The 27,467-nt window shown below is 39.6% G+C and overlaps 1 protein-coding gene and 1 long non-coding RNA gene across 8 annotated transcripts; one reads left to right on the top strand and one right to left on the bottom strand.

Moving 5' to 3' along the window:
• Positions 1-82: 82 nt before the first annotated feature.
• LOC130425497 (uncharacterized) lies at positions 83-11,839 on the bottom strand. Of its 2 annotated transcripts, XR_008907071.1 has the most exons (4): positions 11,686-11,839; positions 11,457-11,541; positions 10,088-10,146; positions 83-198 (listed from the first exon to the last, which is right to left on the bottom strand). It is a non-coding gene; the product is annotated as an uncharacterized LOC130425497 (long non-coding RNA). The 2 variants fall into 2 exon arrangements; XR_008907070.1 differs by lacking the exon at positions 83-198 and having other exon boundaries at positions 9,392-10,146; positions 11,686-11,836.
• On the top strand, positions 10,714-27,162 carry LOC130425496 (uncharacterized). 6 transcript variants are annotated; one of them, XM_056751683.1, is made up of 11 exons: positions 10,715-11,004; positions 11,082-11,168; positions 12,348-12,407; positions 12,690-12,795; positions 13,092-13,345; positions 13,490-13,676; positions 14,319-14,458; positions 23,733-23,872; positions 24,148-24,275; positions 24,748-25,061; positions 26,154-27,162. In XM_056751683.1, the coding sequence occupies exons 1-8, from the start codon at positions 10,915-10,917 to the stop codon at positions 23,766-23,768; spliced, it is 960 nt and encodes a 319-aa protein (XP_056607661.1). In that variant the 5' UTR covers positions 10,715-10,914; the 3' UTR covers positions 23,769-23,872; positions 24,148-24,275; positions 24,748-25,061; positions 26,154-27,162. The 6 variants fall into 6 exon arrangements, with proteins under 6 accessions (XP_056607662.1, XP_056607661.1, XP_056607659.1 ...); XM_056751684.1 differs by lacking the exon at positions 24,748-25,061 and having other exon boundaries at positions 10,714-11,004; positions 23,733-23,841; positions 26,154-27,161; XM_056751681.1 differs by lacking the exon at positions 24,748-25,061 and having other exon boundaries at positions 26,154-27,160.
• Positions 27,163-27,467: the final 305 nt, after the last annotated feature.

The raw sequence follows: 27,467 nt of genomic DNA, 5'->3' as shown, positions 1-27,467 counted from the left end.
TTGAAGTAGTGATGGGACACATGGTCACGTATAATGGGCATAAATGACATCTGGGGAGTACCAGCCACAATGCTGGTGTCCTGTTGTTTTCTTTACATCACAGAGCCAGTTGGTATATAGTAGGACCTTTGAACTGTTCCTCATATTTCACTTTTTGGCATAGCTTCATCCTTGACACTGGAAAATGTTACTGCTGTCCTGTTTGAAATAGTTCAGAAGAGTAAAATAGATTAGGCTCGTTCACACAGATTTAATCCCAACAACAACATTCTAAATTGGCAGTTGGATATAGAATGAACAAGTTTGTTGGATCAGTGATCTTTAGCATATAGAGGTAAACATTTTAAGTGGTGTGCATGTTACCACAAAAAGTTATACACTAGTCTCTCTTTCAAAGTGTGCTTGTATTAAGATCTTGTATACATTTCATTGTGGAAATATTTTCTTATTTTTTAATAAACCAATCATGTGAAGTAATTCCTTTCCTTACATGTGCAAAAATACAATCATTATTACACAACAATAAAGCAGCACTTATAAAACGCCATCTCTTTATCGCCTTCAGTATACCCACCGTTACGCAAACTCACATCACCCGATTCTTCATGGGTTTGCATCTTTTATAGAAGATGATTTAACAAGTCAATCGTGATTGGTTGGCAGCTGATTAGCATACTCCCCCTGATTGGTGAAAGCACGGACATTGATGGATGGGTTCTTTGCTGATTGGTTACTCCAAAAAATGACGTACGAGCAAGCTAGGCAGGGCTAACGTCACGGGGAGTGGCTAATTTAATGTGTGCTGTCAATCATGTGCTCTGTGCAAACAAAAGAAGTGTTATATCAGTTTTTACCGCCAACACTTTGTCTAAAACACATGTAAACCTTTGGATTTGTATTATAGTTATGATTTACAACATGGATCCGAATGAACACAATTGTATAGAAGGAAAGTATTTCACTCTTCCCAAATGTACATAAATTGTTGCCTTTTTTATAGGTTCTCTAGATATTCAGGTTTTTGTTTACCTCGGGGGTACTCGGAACAACATGGGAATAAATGTAGTGAAACTACACACCAATATTGTTTTTCCACATGAAATGTTCATGGCATGTGTGCACAAAAAATGGAACACTATTTAAACTGCTGAAAGAAAATACGCACCTATAGCCACCATGAAATTAACTCGTTTAATCGAGCGTTTCTTAGAATAATATCATGGTGACATATTGTAACAGGCCTGTGTTATTTCACCATTCTAAATGACACATATATGCTGTCATCTGGATTTTAAATCTTATTTAAATACGCGTTGTGCTGTATCTCATGAACTTATTCCATCTGTGAAGACAGGCGCTTTCGGCCAGACCCAAAAACGCCGTATGGAAGGCCTGAGCTCACTGGGCCCACAATTTCTCTCTCCTGTTTCTCGTCAGAAAGCTCAGGCCCTGCCAATACGCGTCTCCAAATCAGGGCGTTCATAGGAACACATGGTCCGCGGAGGCTTTTCAAAACCCTCGCGTGCCGCACGCCCCATTTCAAATAAACACCCGGGTCCGCTTGGGGCGGCGGGACCCGCCATCTGCCCAAACAGAGAGCACGGAAAATAAATGCCGTTCTCCTAAACAAATAAACCCGTGCGCCATTCAGAGCTCTCTAGCAAGCCGAGAGCACGTTGGAGATGGAAGCACGGGCAGGGAAAACACGATTCATCCTCGCGAAGGGTAAACACGGCGACAGCCCTCTGAATATATGGGTGGAGTGGAGAGGTTTCACAGAGTATATAGTCAACAGAAAAGTAATCAGGAGGGAAAGTAAAGGCGAGGTCGTTGGAGGAAATAAATGATTCTGACGCGGGATGGTGCGCGAAAGGTTGGGAAACCACAGAAACTGGGCTGCAGTAACAGGCCTATCTGTGAATTCAGTACAAAGGTCCCATATGCTTGGCCAGTGTAGATTGTCACCATCCCTTACAAAAATGAAACATGTTTTTTATTATAGTAAATGTGCATTGACTATTTTTGTTGGATTCAATATCGTTTTGACCATATAAACAATAGTAAAATTGTTGAATTTCGTAAAGAAGAGACTGCGGCTTGTTTTTATATCGTTAACGATAAAGAATAATTCGTAATCTTTTAAAGAAACCTAAACACCAAAGCATGAACAATGATGTTAATTGTTACGTAAGGTTTAACTAACCAACTACGGTTCCTGTTGGTTAAATTGCTCTTGTTGGTAAGCTCAAAGTTGATTCAATTTTGAGAAAAAGTTAATTTAGCAGGTGAAACATTTAGGTTATGTTTTACTAAGGCAGGCTTAATGACTAAATGTGGAAATTACTTCAATATTTTTTAAAATGTAGATCACTAGTCATTCTTTAATGTAAGTTAGCAACACCAAAATACCACAGAGACAAAAAAAATGAGACCTTTATGTGTATTTTGTTCTCGTACTAAAATGCTTCTAAATTAATTGTTAATTGAACGAATAACAATCAAATTTATTGGTTTATCAGCAGGATGTGGACACGAATGAATGTGTGTATAGTGAGACATATAGGATTTTATTATAGTAATTCAATATAACAAAGAGTGCATGCGTAATGTGACAGCTACATTGTCACGTCTGTTTTCCCGGGGGCTGTTGGTGTACCGTATAACCACCAGAGGGCGATGAAGCATCAAGATGGAGCTTGACCAGCGAGAATCCACAAACAGGGTTCTGAGGCCAACCTCAACATTTCTGATTAAATCACAACATATGGACAATATGTGCTGCTGCACATTGCCATGACAGGTTGTCAAGGAATCTGTAGAATTCTACAGCATGTCTGTAGGTATAGCCTACATAGCTTTGTACATCTTCACGAATGACTTTCTTAATCATGTTTGTTTGAATCATGTGTTTTATGTGATGGTTCACAATGGACCTTATGAAAGTTAAGTGACAATATTTCTGCTTATTTATAGGAATCACGTGATCATACAGTGAATGATTTATGATAATCTGTTTTAATTTATAGTCGTAATCTGCTGCATGAATTAAAGAGAAAGAGACTGATTTTTAAAGCTACATATTAAATAGAACGAAAAAATAATAGTCTCTCTCTCTCTCTCTCTCTCTCTCAAACCCTGGGCGGGGAGTAAAGCGATTGGCCATCCTTTCGTTCCGTCACACAAGAGGGAGGGCTGTCACCGAAAGCCATCCTTTCAGGGACATAATCGAGGCGGGCAGGACGGCATGTGTGGGCGTGATAGGGCGATTGTGCCAGAGAAAGTAAGATTGACAGTAGTGACAGCTCCATTTATTGGCTGCTAAAGTCTAGTCAGCAAAAGGGCATTCAGGGCCACCGGCTGGCTCTGCTGGCGGCCTGTGCAGTCGGCGCCTGGTGAGTAAGCATTTAGACAGCAGCCCTCACCACTGCAATGCATGAGAGAAATAGATCACTCACTGTGATCTTTGACTGTGCCTTTAAAGATGAAGGTCATGCATATGAATACAATCTCTGTCAAACTTTTTTTCACACACATAAAACCAACCCTGACATAAATTGCACATGTTGTCAAGCTCCCTTGGCACGCAGAATCAGCCGTAAATACCCTTTGACTAAGGGTTCAGAGTCCTGACCCTGGAAACATGTCACTTAAATTTTCTCAGCACAGCATACACTACTATTCAAAAGTGTACGGTCATTTAGTCTGTGCTTTTTATTACTTTTTGCCATGTTTAGGAATAATTGTAAACTTTATTTGGCTTTGAAATACTTGGGCAAATGGAAATTATGTTGTGGCTCAAAAATCCAGACAAAATTTAGACATCTTTATCCAACCTTTGCCTAGAATTAGCAAAACGTTGCATTATATCAACCAGCATTTAAAGGATCACAAAAAAAATTCTGTCATCATTTACTCACCCAGTTGTTCCAAATCTTTTTAAATGTCTTTGTTCTGATGAACACATAGACAAATATTCGGAAGAATGCTTGTAACCAAACAATTCTTTACCACCATTGGCTACCATAGTAGGAAAAATGACAATGGTAGTCAAATGTGCGCCAGAACTGTTTGCTTTCCTAATTTCTTCAAAATATCTTTTGTGTTCAACAGAACAAAGACATTTATAGAGCAATTTTTCCTACTATGGTAGGTAATGGTGACCAAGAATTGTTTGCTTACACGCATTCTTTCAAATATCACAAATTCTTATATCAAAGAAATTGAGACTCGAGGGTGAGTAAATGAAGACAGAATTTAAATGTTTTGGCTTAACTGTTCCTTTAAAGGTGGCTGCTTTATCTTTTGGTCTAAGATTTAAAAAAAAATGCAGAATATATTAATGAAAAAGATGATATGTTGGCACAGTTTTTCTACTAATGTAATTTAAAAACATTTTACATTTTACATTGTGTATTGAATGTGTGTGTATATTGACTTTGTGGAACAGACTTTTTTAAATCGTTGAGATCATACGTTTCATGACATTATTAAATATTAAATGAATAAGGAGATCTTTAAAATTCATATGTGATGTGATACATTAATTTGTGTCCCCTGTGAAATCACTTGATCTTTATAAATCATACTTCATTTTGTTAAAAGGTCAAAAAACAAAGTGAAAAAAAATGACTCCAAGGATGAACTTGTGAAACCTTAAAGCTTGTATCAATAGTGTTGTGCGTGCAAGATTAATTGAATCTCCTCTGGTAACTCTTTGTCTATTTCCAGTAATGCATGAAGCCCTGAGGTCGCGATAAACAGCATCTCTTGTACGTCCAATTTAACCAACGTGGAGGATGAAGGACTTTCTCCTGGTGAGTTCTGGGAACTCTGTGATTTCTGATAAAATAATCCTGCAGTTGAAGCTTTGTTCAGAAGTCCCATGTACATGTTGCACTTGGCTAATAAACGTCTTTGACAATATTTAATTCACAAATTTGGCTACACATAAACATCCACACATGCTCATTTACACACATCAAACAACTGTTTTCTTTCTTTTATACATGTTTGCCTAACCTTTCAATCAAACAAAGGTGAAAGAAAATAAAAGACTTCCAGGAGAAACATTTTTCTTAAAGAAACACGCTCACTTGGTGTTACAGCGTGTTGTGGTGCTAAAATATTTGTGTTACAGTTTAATTTCCCCAATGCTTTTTAGAAACAAAGACGGCTGGTGGGGTGTGACCTCAAATTTGAGCTTCAAAAGAAGAGAGACTTTCAATCCTCATGCTTTATGGAAATGTCATTTTTATCCCAACCACACCACTGGGTCCATATTTTGGATACAGGAAAGGTTTCACACCGTCAGGGTTGAGCAAACGTATGTGCATGTCCTTCAAACTAGTAAAAGCAAGCAGTTCACATGCTTATAAAAAGTTCACAACCTAATATCCTAAAGATGTCATGCTTAGAGAATCACTTAATAAAGCACATAATCGTAAGAGGCGGCCAAGACCTGAGATGACACTAAATCAATCGGCAGACGGTAACTCATCAGGCGTGCCGCGGTACCTAAGCTCTGAGTTATGACTTTCGGGATGCCCCCGGGTTCAATATTCAGCCCGCTCACACCTCTCTGCATCCCCACCTCACCCCCTGGACTTAATTCATTTTTCCCTCGCTGAATCTGACAGGTTGCGTGTTACTTGGCGCCTCTCGAGTCTCTAGGCCTGTGGTATGATTAAAGGAGATGGAAGAGGATTAATGGAAAACCACGAGGAACAATTCCGTCTCCGTGTTGACCTAGTGGGAAGAGCATTATGCTAATTCTTAACATTGTGTTTGTTTTTGGCCAGGAAAGATAAAAGCTTATTTGTCTCAAGAAACCATAAGTGCGTCAGAGGGTTTGTTTCAGGTACTACATAACCCCACGCATTGCTGTGGAGCTCTTGCTTAATCATTTTCATAGCTCACGTTGTCTTTGGTGTCGGTACACATTTGCAGATGACACCCTATAACGAACAAATGGCAATCAGATGTTGTTTTCGAGTGAGAGAGCGTTTCATAAAGTCATCATGAGAGAATTCCAGACCGCAATTGCTTTGGAAACACTTAATCTCGTCACTTCTCCATCTCTTCCAACAGGCACCTCAGTGGCCACGAATCTGCTCATCCCGACGAGAAGACGCTGTACGCCGGCAGAGGTTTTCCAGGTTAGCTTTCCACATTCTCCGCTAATCAAGAGCCGCCTCGCAATAACGATAAATCTCTCGTTTTGACGTGTGGCATAAATAAAGCAAACAGGGCTCGGTTTGATTACCCAGACTCCCCGTGAACAGACGGGCATTTGAATGGCTCTGCTATTTATCAACCTGGATCTTTCTTCCTCTCAATCTCTCCTGCGCTCCAAAAAAAAAGGAACGGCGTCACTGATTGCGTTTAATGTCTAACACATGGCCCGGCCAACCATTCCCAATGCTGCCCGGGGAGGTGTTTGCGTTGATTAAGAGAACTGAGTTTGCGGCCAAAGTCTCGGGTTGTGAAACCGAAAGGTTTTGGCAGCACGGCAACATTTCAAGTGGAGCTCCAGGGATTTGAGTGCGTTGGCCTCTGTGGTAAGCGGACTGGGCTCAACTCTGAATGTTGCATAAGCATCCAAATGAGGGTGAAATGGTGTATTGCAGCAATTGCTTCTTATCCTGAGGAGTATTGCTCACTTTGGCGCCCCATCTTTTTCCTTTCTTTTTCCCCATCATCCATTCAGCACTTCTGGAAAGAGCCCTTTCGCAGGATGCCTGGGGTCACATTTAACCTGGAAGTGCTCTGATTGGACTTGGGGTCACTTCACAGGCCTCCAAATTGCTTGCACCCATCCGTCACTGTCAAGCCATTATTAGTGCTATTATCATCAAAGTCACAGTTTGAATTATAGCGCATGCAAAAGCGCTGCTGCTCGGACTTAACGGTGACCTGAGCCGGGATGACACCGAAAAGGCCTGCGACCTCACTGATGACATCACCTATTCCTCAAAGCCTGAAATGGCTGATGCTGAGCAGAACGGCGTTCTGGGTGAAAGTTTGCAGCTTTCATGAGACTTCGGTTGTTTTAAAACTCTCACAGATGCATGTTACCGGAGGAGCGTAGACCAGGTTCGGGTCAACCGCTGTGGATTAGTGAACAACTGTATAGTGAAAATGTCTCGTATCTTGACATTAATGGGGAGTGAGTTGTAGCACTGCACATGTAGGGAAGTTTATGTTTATTTATGTAACACAGTGTTTCTCAACCTTTTTCATCTCATTTAACCCTCAAGTTACCTCTTCACCAACACCAAACAAGGTGGTGTTAAAAGGTTCTTTGAATAGAAATATATAAAGAAATAACCTTAAGGTTTATTTTTAAGAGCATGGTGTATGTTTTACAAGCAGCCAGTTTGATAGCAGTTAATAAGACATATTATATCAATGTAGGTTTTTTGTACATTGAGATCTGTTTTTTATTCTTGCCAACTGCCTGCAGGCATCTGCTTGTTTGATTCAGGAGGGTGAGATTTTCACTTTTGGAAGAGGGTAACTTTTGCTTCTAATAAAATAACAACTTTCTTCTCTTTTGCTCCGTCTTTCTCTCTTTTGCTGTCTTTCTCTACATAATAAAAATTCTAGAGTAAATAGTGCCATAAAGCAGGAGGCCCTGCCTGGACACTGAGTGGGATTTAATTGACCATCTGGAGGTCCCAGAGTTGACCTCTGACCCTAATCCCAGTGACCCCTGGGAGGGCCCTAAGACAATTTAATGCGCAGAAAGGTGAGATGTCAACCCAGAATTAAAGGTAAGGCAAATCATTCAAATCACAGACGGAACCAATGAACACAAACACATAAGCAATATTTCTGTTCTTCAGGAAAAAAAATTTGCACATGTGCTCATGTTCACTCGAGACATCTCACACACCTATAGCTGATAAATTTTGAGCATTCTGTCACTTCATTAGACTCCCCACTATGACACTTCTTTCCTCTGTTGCCAGCGTTCTCATGAATATGGAACAGCTTGTTTTAAAAGAAGAGTAGCGCTGTGTTAAGACCTGTCGCAGACTGACACATGAGTGCAAAACAATGCAGGCCATTCGGTGTCCAGGGCAGCGCTGGTGAGTGTGAAGCACCACTTGGGCATAGGTCTTGTGTGGGTGGGTTTAAAAGGGACCTCATTTTTAAGAAATAGATTTTGGAGAATTGTTGCGTCGAGCTGGTCGCATCTGGTGTAGACACAGTGTTAGATTAATATGTTTCATTGCTGTTATAAAGTATCCCCAACTTGAAGGGATACTTCACCCAATAATAAATATTTACCATCACTTTGATCAAAACCTGTCTGACTTTCTTCTGTGAAACTCAAAAGAAGATATTTTGTCTTCTTTTAGTGTCTTGTGTCGAAACAATCAAAGTCAATGGGGTCCAATGTTGTTTGGTTACCAACATTCTTTACAAAATTAAATATGCATTTCAAAATGCACTATAAAGGGAAAGTTTACCATTAACAAGTTCACTTTCATTGTGCCTGTATTGCTCAATCTCAGCTATTTCACTGTTAAACTTTGTATTGCTATGTTTCTCCTGTTACATTTTGTAAATCACTTTGAATTAAAGCAACTACTAATTCCAAGACAAGTGTTTGAGTAACCCAATGGAGATTAAATTGTGTTGGTGCTGAGCAGCCATCAAGAGTCTTTTGGCAGGACAAAGTTGTTCATGTTGCTCAAGTGATTATGGGTTCAGTTCCTAGGAGGCATGCATACGAAAGAAACATAAACCTTGAATGCACGGTTTGTTGCTTTCGATAAAAGGGGCTGCCAAATGTGTAAATGTAAAGCATATGTCACAAACAAATCTTTGGTTCCAGTATTTTCCACCACTGTTTATCTACCAACTCTGACAGACGAGTCACAAGATAAACTTCAAAGCAACTCTCAGACTAAATAAGAAATGGCAGCCTGTGACCTATAAAAGAACCTTTGTGATTGATTTGTTAGGAGAGAGGTGAAAGGCCTTATAGCTAAAGTAAATAAAAGAATATGTATCAATACATCAGTACTTTTCTTAATGGGGGCTGAGCCACTCAAGGGAAAATTTACAAAGATGATCAATGTATATATGATAAATGTAAATATGTGAGATGATCTTCAGTTACAGATTGGCATCCGTAGTATCTTATTAGAATCAAGAAGATTAAGATATATGTGATATATATATTAAGATTTTTTGCCCTCAAAGTTTGATCCAATTAAGTGTGTGGTAAAAATTAAATGAAACACTGCACTTTTAAGGTATTTTTGGACAATTTTTTGCCATAAAAATGTACAAGAAATGCTTCAAAAATTAAACTGATAGGAAATAAAGCATACATTGACTAGAGTTTTATCACTTAATATTTCGTTCATCCTCCATTATTCTTCTGTACCTTTACTCAATAAGCTTTGTGCATGCATTGTTTTGGCCAAGTATCTTCTTTTACATTTAAATATAGAATGAAGATGTCCATAAATTTTCCAATGTTGGACATAACATTTTGGCCTCTGCTGTAAGTAAAATACATTTGGAAAATAGCTCAAATAATTGCATTTTGTATGAATTTGATGAGAAATGTTTGTGTCTGACGTCTGATTAAAGGCACATTTTGAGACATTCTTCTGAAACTAGAGGTACTACAACATGTTAAATCAGGTGACTTAAGCAGAAGTCAAAAAATTTCCACATTTTGCCCTCGATTTAATCTCATTTGTGTCTAGATTAAAAACAGTTAAGTTATTAAAGAGATTTGTGATTTTGTTTTCCTATGGGAATGCCTCAGTGTTGATTTTACCTCAGCCAGCTGGTAAGGGAACAGCTCTGGAATTAAGATGAGATCAAAACCCCATGTTTACAGTGCTCACAGACAGACGCATGACAGCGCTGATGGCCATAACACAATTTGATTGGCCTTTCCTCTGTGCCTTGTGATCGCAAGCTTCTTTAATGAGTTACAGGATCCACTTTGTTCCAGCCCCGAGCTGCTTCCCTCCCCCCATCCCTGTGGAATATCAGACCAGACCTCTCTTCCACAACCTCAGGTTTTTTATGGATACACTTAGTGCTCACTGTAGATCACCTGGGACTGGTTGGGGTCAAACCTTACTCGACCTTTCACTTGTATCTGTTCTCATGCAGCTGAAAAGAAAGAACAAGGAAATGTTACTTTGAAAAATATATTAGAACAAAATAAGTACAATACCTGAGCACAATGTGTACAATATTAATATATTATAAAATTAAGAAGAAATATTATATATGTATTATTCTACTATATTATTATGATTTGTTCTTATTGCACATGTTTTGATTTCGGCAGAATAAAAAGGTTTCTTTATTTAAAGTGTTTGTTTGTGACAAAAATACAATAGAGTACAATAACCACAGAATAAAAACACGTATTATGAAGACTGTTAGTCTTCTATTATTTTTTTCTTATTTATTATTAAAGATACACATTATAACAAGGTATATATTTTATAATAACATCATCATGTCATGTAATGTTACATTTTATAGACTTATATCGCCCCAAAGAAAATTTGTCATGGTTTTATAATAGCAAAAGTATAGTAACCATCATTTTGGGGATTGGTGATCATAGTTTTGAAACAAATATTTAACTGGGCTGACTGTATTGAGGCATGTTTCTTGTTTCTGTGATTTTACTTTTAAGAGAAACAAATGTCCACCGTTAAAACTTTTCATAGCGTAACCTATAGGCTATCACATTTGATCCCGTTTTCAAGACTTTCCAAAAGAACTCGTGATCTTGACACGGTAGTGTCTTTAACTTTAATGGAAATGCCACGAGCGTGAAAGTCATCAGCCTGTCACGGATCCGCGCGTGGCCATGAGCGGCATGATAAAGAACCGGTCGCGAGGAAAGCGGCTAATGGACGAAAGATGAGGAGAAAAACAATAGCGAAGCGCATCCTGTACACTGGACACGAGGGTTCCGGAGAGCAAGCTGGGGATGCGAGCCACATCTTCTGTGTATGTAGCCTAAACATAGAGCTTTTGTCCCTGGCGTGTCGTTGATGATTTGATTCAATTATGCGATTGTCTTTCAGCACGAGACGAAGAGACGAAGATGGAGAGCAATGAATGCAGAGGAGATCTCGTCGTATAATGTTGACTATGTGAAGTTCAAAACAAGGGTTTGTTGCTTCATATTATTAAACAAATATTGCTGATATTACTAGCAAGGCTAATCAATTTTATTGAATAACCTGTCAATTATTGCAATCATTTTACTGAAATGTACCTGAAATTTGAATAATAATTTATGCAATGTATATGTAAATGTAAATGCAAATAGGAAATGGCATATATAATCACTAATACTTAATAATCTTTATGTTTGTCTGTTTATCTATGACTATCTGTATTCATTTTCAAGAGTTTGGGTTAGCATCAGGTTGTAGGTTCAATGTGGTATAGCCTACCGTATGCACACGGAGTGATGACGTCATTCCGCTAAAATCTCGGCCAGCTCTATTACATCCGGCGCCATAGGAGCATGGTATTTTGCTTCAGGATGCACATAGGATTACAAACAGCAATGTGATTCTAATTATTCAAACACTTCGCTGACAACTAAAAAGCACTTCAGGCTATTCGTTTCAAGGTACATCGACAAATATGAAAAAAAGCGAAGTGAACTTTTGCACTTACTAGAGCCATGATCACAGAGGCACTTAACAATGCTCACCCGAAGTGCTGTTCGTTTGCCAAAATCTGAAGGTCTCCTTACTAAACACACCGTTATCACTTGGTGAAAATCCCCTTAGTGCTATGAGAGCGGAAGTAACCTGGCTGGCAGCGATTTTAGCGGAAGTACGTCATCGTGTTGTAAGCATATACTGCATTCTCATGGAGCGTGTATAGAGCTTGTCAATGGATGTCCCTCCGCAATGAATGTAGTGTTTTGTTTTTCTTGTTTGATTAGGAAATTATAACTATGGTAGGTCGGTGTTGTTGTATTAAAAACTACGATTACGATTACGCAGAGTCGTTCAGGAAAAGCCCATGGTTCATTCACTTTCGATTTCACCATATAATAAACAAAGACGGTTTCATTGTAAGATAACTTGCGGTCTGTGTATAGTTGTACTACAATAAAAAATATATTTTACATTTCATTTACATTAATTCATATTTTACTGTATATTAATTGTTTTCAATTGTTTAAAACAACTCAACAGTTACAGATTCTTTACCGAAATTACATTTATGTTTTTGTGCAGCTGAAACCATCTACACCAATAAAAAGCTTGAATGCATAATTGGTGTCTGGTGTAGTTTTTTAAGCAGATGTTTTTTATTCACTTTCACAGGCTTTTGAGGTTCTTCAGCCCATAAGTGAGACTGCGAGGGATGCTGATTTTACCATGGAGGTAATAAGTTGCTACACTTTTGGGATATAAGCTTTTAATAATGTACCAATAAGTCCACTGCAAAAATAAGAATTAAGCTTCTTGCTTAACACTGAAATGCCCTTTGAAGGTTTAGAGCCAAAGGAGGATCTAAGTGCAATGAAAAATAAATTGCAACGTTGTCCCTTTGGCTCCAAACATTTGGTTTGTGCTTCTTAAATCACAGGTTCTTTGGGTTAATTGGTGATAGTTTTATAAATCCCTGTGGTTTACTGTTTGTACTGTGATTTGGTTAATGTGCAGGTGCTCGGAAGCCTCCAATCACATTCGAGGGCGGAGCTTATTACCATGGTGCTGAGTATGCAGAGGGAGATGGACGACCTCCGAGAGCAAATCAGGAGCCTAACAGGTATAGCAGCCTGTAGTGAACTTTTGAAATGAGAATGCAAAGTTGCCTCTCTGGGTGTTACAAAACTATTTGATGCTTGACCGAAAGTGAAGATACATATTTAATGACTTATAGACAAGCAACCGATTATTTTTGCATTGTTAAAAGTAGTGCAATTTGATGGCTTATTTTTGTACAGTTCTACTAGTTTGATTCATTTAGAAAGTTTTATATTACAGTGGTGCCATGTTGTTACTTGTTTTGAGACAATTTTATTAAAACGCTGGAATGCTTCATGCTGGGATACTTCTTTGCAGCTTGCGGGAAGTTGGCAAAAACGCTGGAAGGCTTGATTGAGAGGAGTGATCGATGGCTGAGCAGCACCAGCGAAACCTCGACTTCCAGCATTCCGAGGGTGCTTGAAAGAAACGACCCACCCTGTCAGATTTCTCCTAAAACAGCGATTAGTGGGAAAACAAGTGAATGTTCAAGTTCAAATCGACAGGGCTGTGGTCAGTATGAGGTCAAACAAACAATGCCACAAAGGAATGGAAAGCTTTGCGATCAAAAAGTATGTTACTTTTTTAAGATTCCTTTGTTATCACCTGTTTCACCTCAGTTTGTGTTATTAACTGCATTTTAAAGAATGCTGGGTCTTCTCTGCATGGTTTGTTGTGATCAGTTGTGACCTCAAATCACGTGTTTCTGACTTCAGTTTATTACTGCTGATCTTCTGGAGCGCTGCAACACAGGAACCACCGCTCAAAAACTCACCAATGACCTGCTGCGCTGCCTGTACGACAGAGACTGTCTGGCTTCTCACTCCATCTCAGGCGTCATTAACGGCAAGCGAGGGATACCAAAGCCAGCTCTTCCATCTCATGAGCTCCAGGCCATTCTGAGTATGTACTGAATAGGGATGTATTAGAAGTTTGTGCCATTTTCTTTTCTTTTACAAGTTTACACTTAGAATAAAAGCATAGAAATACTTTTAACATTAATTCCACCTAAACCCCTATTATGCAGGAGTTACATTGTAAGTTTAAAGTAAGAGTATCTGCTTGTTATAAAAGCAATTTTACTAGATAATTATTATATCCAATGTTACCCCAATCCACCATAAAATAACTCAAAAGTTTTCCAAATTTAGGATAATTTCAATAGTTTGCTGACGTAATCCACTGCTAAACTTAGAAAAGGTATAACTTTTTTGTTTAGTTTTATCATTTTTTCTATCTTCATTATTTTAGCTGCGTCTATAAGAGTGTTCACCCCTCTAAGGTGGCATCCATGAGATCCTTGGAAAAGTTAAAACTGTATACCCTACTTTAAAATGAAACCACTTAAATGAATGTTTAATTCAGAGCAGACCAAAATAAACGGGCCAGCATTTCTGTGCCTTTTGTAACAAATACATTTAAGTGGACGCCTGATTGTACGTTTGAAAACTACATTCAGTTCTGTTTCATTGCCTGCAATCAGGTTTTGAATCAATTGTGGTCAGAACTTCGTATGTTTGCTCACCAGTCTAACATTCTTCGCAGGGACAGTGCAGCGGTTCTTTCCCGGAAAAACTGATTCGGAAATAAAGGGCTACATTCGACAGAAGCTTCAGAATGAGGCCAAAAGACTTCGGAAAAGGCCCCACCCATCTGAGGATCCATTGGTGGGCTCTTTTGAGGAGGTGGGGACTATGTTTGAGCACTGAGCGTTGAGTGACACGCTGTCCGACCTATGGCAGGCCGTCCCTGCTGAATTGCTTTGTTGTTCAAGTATTCAAAACAAGTATTTCCTCACGCTGTTGTCAACATTAAGATTATGTTTGGAAGGTTTTCCTCTGAGGTGTAGAATCCACGATAAACTAGCGAATTGTTTTGTCACGTTGATTACACAAAACTGTTACTGTATTGGTTTCGCGCCGCAGAACGAACCCTGGAGTTTCATCACAATTTGCAATAGATAAAAACATGTGGATGAAAGAGTGGCATCACTGCCAGACGTTTCTCTCGCGATTGTATCACACACTGTTTGTTGTGCATGAAAACTTCAAATGAAGTACAGACCGAAGCTGTGAGCGCAGTGGCAGACTGCTAAGCGTTGCTCTCCTGTAAAATTACATAAACGTCACTTGGCGGGGGGGTACGTCGTGATTGATGTTGTTCAGGCTTGTGGAATTTTAGTCGATCACATGTTGAAAGTGTGCTCCCTGCGTTTAATGTGAATATAGTTTTCGTGCGTGATGTTAGTGTGTCTTTAAAAAAAACACATGTGCCTCTTCTATTGGGATATTCCTTACTGTGGCCTTAACAGTCGTTAAACATAGCAGCTCTCATTTCCAAACCACTGTGATTACATCGCTTAAAACATCTTTGTCTGTTTAAAATGTGTGGCATCTTTTATGTGCTTCCAAATTGAAAGAGATTGTGTTTATAAGAGAGCCTCGAATCAGCAGCTTTGGCGTCGATTCCGAAGACATATGTGTTTTTTACCTTTTCAGACAGAAGCGCACAGGGCCGAGGCTCTCGAAGCCCGGCGGCTATTTAAGCAAATTAACCCCGCACTCACCAGCTGTAGCACCCCACCCACCCTTCTCTGGAAAAACATCACACAACACATGGCGCAAAGGACGGCGTGGGAACTGCATATGGTACATAATCAATAGGCCTTATCGCACAGGCACAACCCGAACAGCAGACACACAGCATCAGACTACACCATTATCAGTGATACATGACCCTAATCCATTTATGTGTCAATGATACAACAGATTGGCGTTCAGAAAAACAGCGGCGTCACACCGGGGACGATATCTTCACCGATCCAGCCGTCTCATAGACCTTGCCTTTTATTTCCACTCATTAGATATGTTAACAGCAAATCGATGCGGTTCTTTTGTTTCTGCAGCTTCAGACGTTCTTACTGTGTTGTTGCGCGTCGCATGAATCGCTTTGAATGTGCGGCGAGGACAGCGGCCTCCCTGTCCAATTTCCTCTCGAATGTTTTCTTTTATCTAATGTCAGGATGGAAACACGGCAAGAGAGAGAATTTTTCAAACGGCGTTATTTGATCTCCGAAGGCTCAAGTTGATTTACAAATACGAGAAGTGCTTTCGCTTTTTTCAAGCACTGTTTTCACTGCACAGCCAAACAAAACTTCAAAGTTGAAGGTTGGAGCATTAAGCGGTTCTCTGGGCCCCCATCCTTCTCCGAAGGGGCCAACACAAACACGCCTCGGCCCTCCGCGGGGCTCTCGCTGAACCTGGGTGAAAGCAGCGGGGAGGACAACCGAAATTAAACGTTTGCAGAACGGCGCAGAAACGCCTCCTCCTGTAGGCCCATGCGTTTCCCGCAGAGCTGTAATATGTCATCTGGGCAGTCGCTCCAATGGAGGACATATCCCACAATGCCCTGCAAGGCAGGGTGCCACAGTACCCGTTGCGGCTCACTAACACGCCTCCACGTGCCATCTTAACTTTTCATTTGTCTTCTTCTACCTGTCAAAAGGAGGGAAAAATGTTTGTAGGAAAACCATCCTCCCCGGAGGAATAATGATGTATCGGATGTACTTCTGTGTGGTTAAATGACAGCAATTCCATTGGAAAATTGATCAGATGAGTCTAGATGATCAGAAAAATCCTATTGTCAAATTTCATATACAAATGTAGTATATATATATATGTTCAACTTTTCATACGTTTGAAATAAACAGCCGTTTAACTTTGTTTTGCATGTGGACCAGTTCTTCAGTAAACCACAGCACTGTTTTAATTAGACGTCTTGCTTTCTTCTTGGGAATCTTGTTATTCTGTCTGTTATGGCAGTGAGACAGAGAAACGCCTGCTGTCAGGTTTCCAACTCAACAAAGACTTTGAGTTTTCTCTTGAGTAGTATGAATAAGAGTCTTAAAATGAATATGTAATGAAGCAAGTTACCCCCAAAACCACAAATCAACTATGTTTTTACTAGCTTTTTGCTTATCGTATTTGTAGTAGTGTTCTCACGATATTAGATTTTAACTTTTTGCTGTACAAATATGGTATGCAAAACAATCCACGGTATCGATATTTTAGCAGTATATGTTTTCTTTAAAGGGAAAAAACGATGCTATCAGTCAAATTCACATTTAATTTGGATTGTTTTGTGTTCTGTCTTTTATTGGTCGATGAATAACTCAAAATACAAATGTAGGAACGCAGAGAGAATTTGTAAGCATCTTGAATGTTTTTTTTTTATATTATGATATGTGCATCACGGTTATTGTCAATACTGGTACATAGTGAGACCTCTTATTTGTAGTAAATTTATGTTAATACAAACTGTAATCAATCCATCAAACAATAATTTCAATTCAATTTTACAAAGTTAACCAAGGATAAATTTCCGTAAGGGTTTAGTGTATCTTCTTGTGCTTGTTCCACTTTCTGTACCTTCTAGCACTGAGAAACGCACATTTAATTGAAGCCTAAGGGCTAACCATCGGTCCGAGCGAACATAACACGCATACGAGAACTGTGAACGTGAGTGAGGATCAGGATGGTCAGTTGTCAGGGCAACACGGCCCCTGGAGAGGGACGGGGGTGAAGCAAACACCTGCCCTGCTCAGATCTGTGGGGATTTATTCTGACTGCGAGCAGATGAGGACCCTTAAAAACGAGAGCGAGAGGGAGAACGAGGAGGAAAAGTCGGGTGAAAACGCGAGCATCTGTCCAATGAGAAGAGTGGAATTTATTTATTATCGGAGGAAGAGGTGGTTCCATGGGGTGGTTTGATTAATGTCCAGCCCTCCATCTTGTCAGTCCGTTTTTGTCTGTTGAAAGGAAAACAAAGCACGGGGGGCTGAGCGAGAGAGAGAGAGTGAGCGAGGAAGAGAGGGAGGGGAGAGAAAGGGGTGGTGGGGGGTGTTCGGTTAATGGCTGCCACTGAGGTTTCTTTTCATGTCGCTTGGGCCCGTCAGCTTTGATTGATGGCTCAGACAATGATTGGACAGACCCTTAGCTCCTGCTCACCGACCATGAGCATTATGGGAAAAAAGAGAGAAAGTGGGAGAGCGAGAGGGAGAGAGAGAGATCTCGGCCAATCGGAATCCAGAAAAGCACCTCTGTAGCCAATCGGAGGAGCCAAGAAAATAGAGCAAGGAGCCAAGCTGCTGGTGCTGAGAGAGAGAGAGAGAGAGAGAGAGAGGGAAAATAAAGACAGACAGAATGAATAAAAGAGGTGGAGATTTAGATGCTGTCTGTCTAATCTCACTCGATTATATATGTGAATATAACAGTCTGTATGTGTAAGCACTCCATCCAAACCTGTTCAATCTTTCTCTCGCTATCTTTCATTTGGCATCTCAAACCCCATTTTCTTTTGCTAACAACCTTTTGGCTTTAGGATGCGTTTAGAATTAAGACAGTGGATCAAATTGAAGTGTCGTGGCTTGGAAATATAAGCTTTTGGCCTGCCGAGTCCAACATAGAGTAAGCAAGTCAGAGGGCCGATCGATAGTCTGAAAACAGTTTTCATATGAAGTCATCACGCTACAAGTGTATCGATGTGTTTTGTGTCATCCGAACACAAAATGTTAAAAACAAACAATCCCACAGCATAGGCACAGCAAAGCATGCTTGAAGTGACGTTTTGAGGCACACTGAAACAGACAGAACAGGAGGTGGATGTTCTTTCGGGACAGCCGCGAATTTAGGAGCTGTCTGTCATAATTTCCCATCGACTGAAGCATGGTTATGGCGGCAAATATTGCCTTGAAATCATTTCACACAGCTCGTGTTTTGTTCAATGCTTTGAGTCATTTTGAGGTCAGTTTTATTCATACAATATGTTAAATGTGCATAGTATGAAAATTGCCTGTATGCATGGATGACCTTGTTTACTGTTCAACAAATATTTCAGTCAATTTTTGGTGTATACTATATTGAATGTAGTATGCAGTATGCACTCTATTTTGTTCATACAGGAGCTGAAAAATGCAAACAAAGAGAGCGAGACGACATGCATGTTAAAAAACGTGTATGAGAAAAGTAAAAGAACTGAACTCAAACATGTTTATGTGTGTGTGTAAAACAGAAGGTGAGGTACCTTGCTCTGGTTGCAGTGAGTATTATTAGGTTTGGGAAAAGGAACATATGTAGAGGAGCTGCAGGGGCCTGGGGGGACGCTTGATCCCGTGGCGCCACTCCTCTCTTCTGCCCCCAAATGGAAGCTCAAATTGAGTTGGTGGAGCTGCTTAAATTGAATTTACAGAGGGAGCCCCCCTCACCATTACCAGCCACACACTGAGTTTAGGGTCATCTGTTTTAGTTGCCAAATTGATTTTTACATTTTGGCCCTTGTCCTCTGCCGTCCTTCCGTGATATCCTTGTCTTTCTGCGTCCTGCTCTCCAATTCTCCTACTATCTGATGTTTATAGTCATCATTAGCCCGGATACGTGTAATATGGAGATAATGGTTTGTATGAACGTAGCAGTTGGTGCGATTATTTCCTCGTGTGCCGCTCTGAATGTTCCGAGATACATGAGAAGATGGGGCGACCGAGTTTATTTAACCTGGAAACATCCTTTGTTGTTTGTGAATTTGTCTGCAAATTGTTCGCAGATGTACGGATCTGTGTTTATACAACTTGTCTTCACATCTTTAGAGTTAATGAATGTGTCCTCAACCTTTATGAAGGTTCAGTGTGTGTCTGCGTGTGTGTGCGCGTGTCACTTTTGAACAGTAGAAGTTTTTGCTCCACACTTCCTGGGATGATAGCAGCATTGTAGCAATTAATTAAACAAAATTAATTAGCCTCCTTATCATCCGAGTACACATTCATGCAACACACTCTCTCCATCTTTCTCTAACACACACACACGCACTCGCGTCACTTTATAATGCGCTTCATGCATAGGCCTTTTAAATTTTTATGTCAAATATAAATTTAATCTCTTTCAAAAATAAAAATAGACACAAATGAGACCGTTGTTTACAGACAACAATATGGAGCAACATTTGGTTTGCTGTATGCATGCACTTTAAAAAATAAACTCATCAAACTCATCTTTTTTAAGTTTCTTTTTTGCATGAGTTCTGTACTGAAGTTTGGAACTCATATAATTTTGTCAAACGTCTACAATATTGTCAAATCAAATAGATATAAATTTTAACACAGCAAATTAAATTTAGTTGGCTACAATATTTTATTACCGTGTAGATTTTAATCAAATTTTATGAGACATGTTAAGGCTCAGAGAGTTAATTGTAAACGTTGATACTATGAACAGTCATGATCTTTGTTTTCAGGAAAAAATCTATGAAGCAATACACTTAAACAAAACTTTCCATTCACTCTCCATTGAATCTCGCTGCTCTGTAGGAGAAAACATTTCCACCATCTCTCATTTGTGATTTTACAGCTTCACTTTTTTTGATTACCCGTCATGATGATGTTTTAATCATCTTATTTGAATGTAGTAAATGGTCCTGGCGCGTGTCGTGTCATACAGAAGACGGATTATGGGAGTTTCGCGAGTTTGAAGCGCGCGAGCAGGACGTGACATTATAAAATGATCTTGTTTTGACAGCTTCTCTTTTATACCTGTCTGTATCCATTTCTCACTCTCGTGCGCGCACTCAGATCAACTATTTTTCTTTTCGGAGAACTTGCCTGGCAGTTGGAGTCTTTTCTGTGCGTGTGTACCATCCTCCTGCTGCGTACAATAGTGGGGTCTTTTCCTCGCCCATTTGCGTATGGTGAACAGGATGGGGGTTTCTGGCCCGCGGGGTTGGGCCCCTCTGGTGTCTTGAAGCAGCTTCTGAGTGAGATTGATGAGGGTCGAGACCCCCACCTCCCCCCTCCTGCCCCACCATGTCCCCCCCGAGGGCAGATACTGCTCGTACACCCCCGAACACTCTCGCTTGCCAGAACTCTCCATGTGCACGGGGCGACCCAGCTGTGCCCCTCCATTCGTGCCTGTCTCTCCCTTTCATAGTCTCTCTCTCTTTATCTCTTCATTTTCATCCTTTATAATCCTTATATTGGTAGTTTGTCTGCTGGGTCTTCATCCTTTTTGATTTGCTTTCGTCTTTTTCTTATGCTTTCAACCTCTTGTTGGTATTGAGTGTTTTGGCAGGTTGTGATATGTGTGATGCATTCACTTTCTGTCGTTCTTTTCTACTCTTTGTTTCAAAGAATTTGAGACTCCTGGACATGAAAAGAAAACACAAGTTTGCATCAATGCCAAAACCTCCAAATTCAATCCCCAATTCAATTTTTTCTGATGCAACTGATTAGCCGAATGATGCAATTAAACGTTTCTCCATGTTTTGCAGGTTGCTGAATCCTAGCCGAACAGATATCAGATACGCACAAAACCTTGTAACCGAATGAAGTATGTTGGCAAAGAACTAAACTTTCCAAACACAGCCTATTTTCAAAAAGCCTTTGCCTATTCATAAATCTCACTTTCTGGTTATTTTAACATTCCACAGAACACCATTCAGTCTAAACGGTGTGAGGAACAACCGCTGTAATATTTCTATACCACAAAACAAGAGAAACCCCACAAGGCTTCTCCCATTACTTCTCATTAACCGTGGCCCCCGTGGTTGTTGATGTTATATTTTGGTTGATTAAACGTTTGTCATTAACGCTTCCATCAACAATCTCTGTCATCCTGAGATTTTGTTACAGTGGGAACATGTCAGTTGTCACAAACTCGGCCGTCGGTTTACGTCCAATCGTGATGAATGACTTTTATCAAACGGCCAATCAAAACTCTCAGAGCTTGTTTGAGGGCAGCCTGAAGTCAGCCGTGACGATCTCCGTAAAATGTTATGAGTTGTTGTGACAGTTATCGTGTTGTGTTTGTGATTTTATTACACGGAGGTATAAAAGTCTGTATTTCAAAATCAGACTGACATACTGAACAGATAGAGTTTAGGTGGTGAGATAAAATGTCAGTTAAAGGTTTCCAAGTGTCAGAACTACTTACTGGTAACGACTAACGGATTTACGCCTTTGCTCCGTGCCCAACTTGATGTCGCTCGGAGGTATTGGGGCGAATAATTCATTTTCATGTGAAAAGTTGTCCTGGGTAATTTTCTGCATTGTTGTTGCGTTTAAATGGCGTTTAACAGATGTTAGCTCGAATCTATCACCGAATTAACAAAGTGTAAGATAAATAGTCAGCCTGACATCTTATTTTATTTAACCCCACGACTGTTTACGCAAGCGCTGTTTAAGGAAAGAGAGATTCAGTTTCAGGGTTGTTGTAAAGCAGCTGACCCCGTGACGCTGGCGTCCAGAACCACACAACGTTTTTCCCTCCAACGTTTTGCGTTAACAAAACAAACCCTGATTCACCAATCAGAGACAGTTAATTGCCGTTGGATTAATGTTGTGTCTTCCTGCGGACACTTTCAAGGTATTCTTAGTGATTCCACACTGCAGGAGACTATGCTCTAAAGCTTCAACCTAATTTTTCATTGCGTGTCATCAAGGAATTGAAAGAGGTGCTTGTAATAAGGCATAAAGAGGCTTTTCATCTGTCCACTCCTCTCGTTTGTACTCAGTCTCTAAGATGTTTCTGTCCATTACTGACAGTTTTGCTCAGTTTGTCTTTAGATAAAATGAAGGGACTGCTGTCGATGCCATCGGGCTCACAGGAACATCTGTCTTGCCTGGTGCTCTTGTTTTCTGACCTCTGTCCGGTTTGACTGTTGACTCATACACACACACACACACAACAAGATAAATGTTCTTATAAAAAACAAACTTGAACAAGATCACTAATGTCAAACTGACAAGAGCATAAAATATTTTGTTTTTAAACAACTGTGAATTTTTTGGATTTGTTTCTGACGGATTCTTGATTTAGTTATGATAGGTATAATGTATTCTAAGATTGTCCTTTAAAGGTAGCCTACATTCTTTTTTATTCAAATACATTTATGCAAAAAAATTGCAATTATCTTCTTTTTAAGTCTTAAAAAATATGTGAATTTAACGTGAATTCCTTTAAAATATTATATATTCACAAAACACTGTTTTCATGCATATACCACTTTGCAAGATGAAAACAATGGTCCAAATGCATTCTAATTAAATCTTAAAGACATTTGTGTAACATTTTTAAACTGGTTAAAAATTTTCTGTTAAACCAAGTCTGACCAACGTTAAACCTGCATTGCTTATGTCAGCCAACCTTGTCTGTAGATACACACGCACGCACACACAGTTTATTTACTTCTGAATTTTAATAACCTGCAAAGCTTGGGTTATTTTCATGACTTTAGCAGTTACAACAGAACTTGCAAACGTTTCATTTCTGCTAGCCTGATGATACATAGACCTGATGAAACTGAACGTCAATAACTTTTAAATATTTATCTTATTAATCAACATGCAAAATTACAAACTCTGATGCGACTGAAAAGCACCAATGAACCGTCACTAAAAACATCAATGGTGGAAATCCTAATGTGATTTAAAAAACATTATCATGACAAAAACATCAATTAGCCAAAATAAGGACATCAATATCTTGGGCGAAACATCAATGTCATAAAAACAGAGACAGATTACAGGTCACTAATCTTACCGTTGTTTACAGACATTTAAAACATCACTTGTTTAATAATACAATGTGTTATGCAGAAAATTACATTTTTTATTTCTACGGGGACGATGCCGAATAGAGACGAAATGAGTGAGTCCCTCTATAATTCCTACATATTTTCTTCTCGTGAGAACAATGATTGTAAAAATTACTAACAACTTTCCGCCACAACCTAATATCAAGCATGCAATTTTCACGATAAAATATTGCTTTCATTTCGACACGTGTTTCCCACAGCCACATTAATATATCTGTTGGATAAACACAAAATTTGGATAAACAGACAAAATATCTCTCTTCTTTCCCACACATACACTGATCTCGCTCTCTCTTTCTCTCTCTCTCTCTCTCTCTGCAGGAAAGTGCAGTTCTGTGTTCTGTAGACGGGAGATAATAGCCTCTGGCTCTTCAATCTCTCGACTGTAATGTGTTTCTGACGCCAGCTAGTGCCTGCAGCCCCCTGGGAGGTACAGGGACGACATCATGATGGAGTGTCAGGTGCTTCTGTGTGTGCCGTGTGTGTGAGAGAGAGCATGTCAGTATGCATATCAAACAGTTCCATAATGATATCTGTTTTCCAGCCAGCCTCTTTGGACTAAAGGGTCCACCTTTGCTTTCTCTATTCAAATCACGGCAAAAGGGGCCTGCATGTAGACACACCCGTGTGATACACTCATTAATATGTCTAAACATAGAGAATTTGGATTTTGAATCTCTCTTCTGTTTGTCTGATATATCATTTCATTGGTCCGTTTCCTTCTTTTTGTCTTAAGGGTTGTGCAGACTGGGCAGCCATCAGTAAAGATAATCCATGGTATCCATGGTAACCGGCTCACATTGGGTGTGATGTAACTGACCAGGACCATCATGGAAATACAATTATCACCAAAAGAGCATCCTGGTATGCATTAAATGGTTTTCCATTATAGTCTTAGCTGATCTCAAATCAGACTAAGGTGATGACTTTAAATGTGGACATGTTTCATATCATATATATAGTATGTTTAAAAAGCTGTTATCTTATACGCTCTTATTCTGTTTAAAACTTATTTTTGTGTTTTCATTTTGCTTGATTTATCTGGAAAAAATGCCACTCATTTAATAGCTAAATCACGCGAAACTATTAATAACTTTTTAGTGTAGCTTTACTGTCCAAAATAATGAACATTTGTTCTAATAGGGGCAATATTTGACTGCTAGAATACATTTTTGGGCATGTTTGTATTCATCTGTTGAAATATTATAGAAGATCAGGTTCTTCTTTATCTGTCTAAACATCTTGGGAATTAAATTTTCCTTGAATTGAAACTTAATGTGCAGCATCCCACGCTAACCACCGCACCATGTCCCCTGACCACAATCCTGTGTTTCAGGTTCTCTGTCATTGTTAGATTGAAAACAGAAAGATGTTGGCGTGATGGAGACATCCTCAACACTGAGTGTGCGTGTAGTGAGTGGTTTATGGCCGTGGGGTCAACCTCTCTGAATAGCGTGGAGAAAGGGAACCCCTCGCATACACCCTAGCTCACATAATTCACAAAGACAGATCGCTCACAGAGAGATATTTCACTGGATCTGTGACATGGAAAGAAGGCCTTCTCATCTGCCAGGCCTACGGCGTTTCGCGGTCTCCATAATTCACCCGTGTGATTGACAGCCAGAGATGGAAAGCTCAGAAACAGGCCGGGTACGTCGGATCATGTGGTATGCTGGAATGCCAAAGCGTCTGACTATTGTCTGATCTGGACAGGGCAGGCTGTCTTACGGGATGGGAACGTGTGTGTGTGTGAGAAAGAGAGGGAGAGAAAGAGACAACCAGCTATTATAACAGGTCATTCAGAGCCCTCACAGGCGGATCAGAGAAGGGTAGTGTGACAGTATGCGTGAATATGTGTGTGTTATCTGATCGGTCCAGGGCAGCGGTGCTGTTTGTCTAATGGTTAGGTTACAGCAATTACAGGTCGCTGACTCGCACGAAGACCCGAGCACATACGCACACCTCGCACCCACACGAGTCTGTCAGATATACATCGATGACATCCCCCCCTGCCGAATTTACAACTTGGACATCAAACGCCCCCTCAGACAGATGTCTGGCAACCTCACCTTACCAGTCACCTGATATCACACACACATGAGCACACACACATACCTGTATATGTAGGAAAACATATCCCATAGACAGACAATGCAAAAACATTTAACTCTTATTCAAATATATTAATGCATGTTTTGTAGGTGTGCTTGGTAATTTAACCGCAGTTCAGTTTTAAAAAGAATTTATGGAAGCTTGGCAAAAAAATGTACACACACAACACATGAGCAAATCTTGAGTCATGACCCAAAAAATGACCAAAACGTCAAAAGCAGGAGAGGATGAACAAAATATTGATAACTGATACAATTTTAGTCTAGTATACTTTATTCTCTGCTAAATGTTTGTTTTGCATTTTGTATATTAGAATAAAACTATATCTCTACACCTTTTTGCCAAATAATTTAGTCAAATAAATACCTTATCCAAGTTTTCCCTTGTTTATTCCTCATCTGTCCTTATTCTATCATAAAACCTGTTCATTTAGAAGTTTTGGGATGAAAGACATGTGTAGGTGAACTAAGTAAACTTTTTACCCCCAGATTCCTCAGTTCTTATAATAAAATGGTGGCAGGTTCATACTGTCTTTTGATAATATAAAGTTTTGTAGTCCTCATATAAGAATAGGAATATTGCTGGAAAGGAAGGAAATCTCTCAAACTGTTTTTCCATCGTGACTTTCAGCAGAATGTAAGGAGAGAAGCCACCCAGAAAGCGATGACCTTTGACCCTGTCGTAATGCCAGCCTCCGGGCGTGCTGACTTCACAGACACAGATGCACACAGCTCTTTCTGTTCTGGTTTTCAGCTGTCCGGGCCGTGGAGCCATTGGGATAAAAGCTTATAGACGTGGAGAGTGACCGAACCCCCGGCCTGTTCTGCACTCCACTGTTGACTAGAATGGACAGCTGTTGCCCAGGTAACAGCCAGGGTGGGGTTATGGGGTAATGAGGGCGGTTTGTGTTCTGGTTTTTGGTCTATGATAAAATAAAGTACATAAATCACCAGTGTGATTATGAGTAATACAATTTTTATGAACACAACTCAGAATAAAATAGGACTTTACTAAATTAATCCCACATAGAAGTGTTTGTGTGCGTTGATGGTTTGACAAACCGAGGAGATACCACTTTGCTGTAGCTATCCGGATGCCATCGCCACGGCTACACCAGGCTGGGAACCTGACCCTTGACCTCTCAGAGGGTCACTAAGTGACCCCTGCTGTTTGTACAGAGAAACTTCTTAGTGACAAGCAAAAGGGAAAGACATCTGGTAATGTGTGTGTGTCTAGCGAATTACTGGACATAATAGAGTGATCTTCACTAAAACCAAAAGACATTCATGCTTGTTTGCAGGCATGTGTTTTAAACCTGATTTCTAAGATGCTAGGATAAATTACTTGAATAAATAATAACTTGTCTATGTTGAATCCAAATAAGCAACCAATGTTAAATAATTCATTTCATGTGAACAAATCCCTTTTTTGCTCCCTAACGTTTTTCTTTTCCTTATTAATTTAATATATGACATGTATGCCGATTTAAAGGGATACTTCACACACAAATTCTGGGTGTCATCATTTTCTCACCTTCGAGTTGTTGCAAATCTGTAAGATTTTCTTTGTTCTGATGAACACAGAGAAAGATATTTGAAAGAATGCTTATAACCAGACAGATTTCCCCCCATTGAATACCATATTAGGAAAAAATACAAGTGCCCGAGAACTGTTTGCGGTCCTACATTCTTCAAAATATCTTATTTTTCCTATTATGTCTGTCTGGTTATAAGCATTCTTCAAAATATCTTTCTCTGTTTTCATCAGAACAAAGAAATTAATACAGATTTGGAAAAACTCGAAGGTGAGTAAATGATGTCTGAATTTTCATTTTAACTTTTGTTTTGTATTCTTTCGCTCTCTCTCTGTCTATGTTGCCCACATTTGTAATGAATGTATCTCTCTATCTCTGCCTGCAAACCAATTTGCATACTATTTATTCTA

Source organism: Triplophysa dalaica, chromosome 7 (assembly GCF_015846415.1).
Source record: "Triplophysa dalaica isolate WHDGS20190420 chromosome 7, ASM1584641v1, whole genome shotgun sequence".
Lineage (NCBI taxonomy): Eukaryota > Metazoa > Chordata > Actinopteri > Cypriniformes > Nemacheilidae > Triplophysa > Triplophysa dalaica.
Note: the sequence above shows the minus strand (reverse complement) of the source record. Positions and strands in the feature narration are given on the sequence as shown.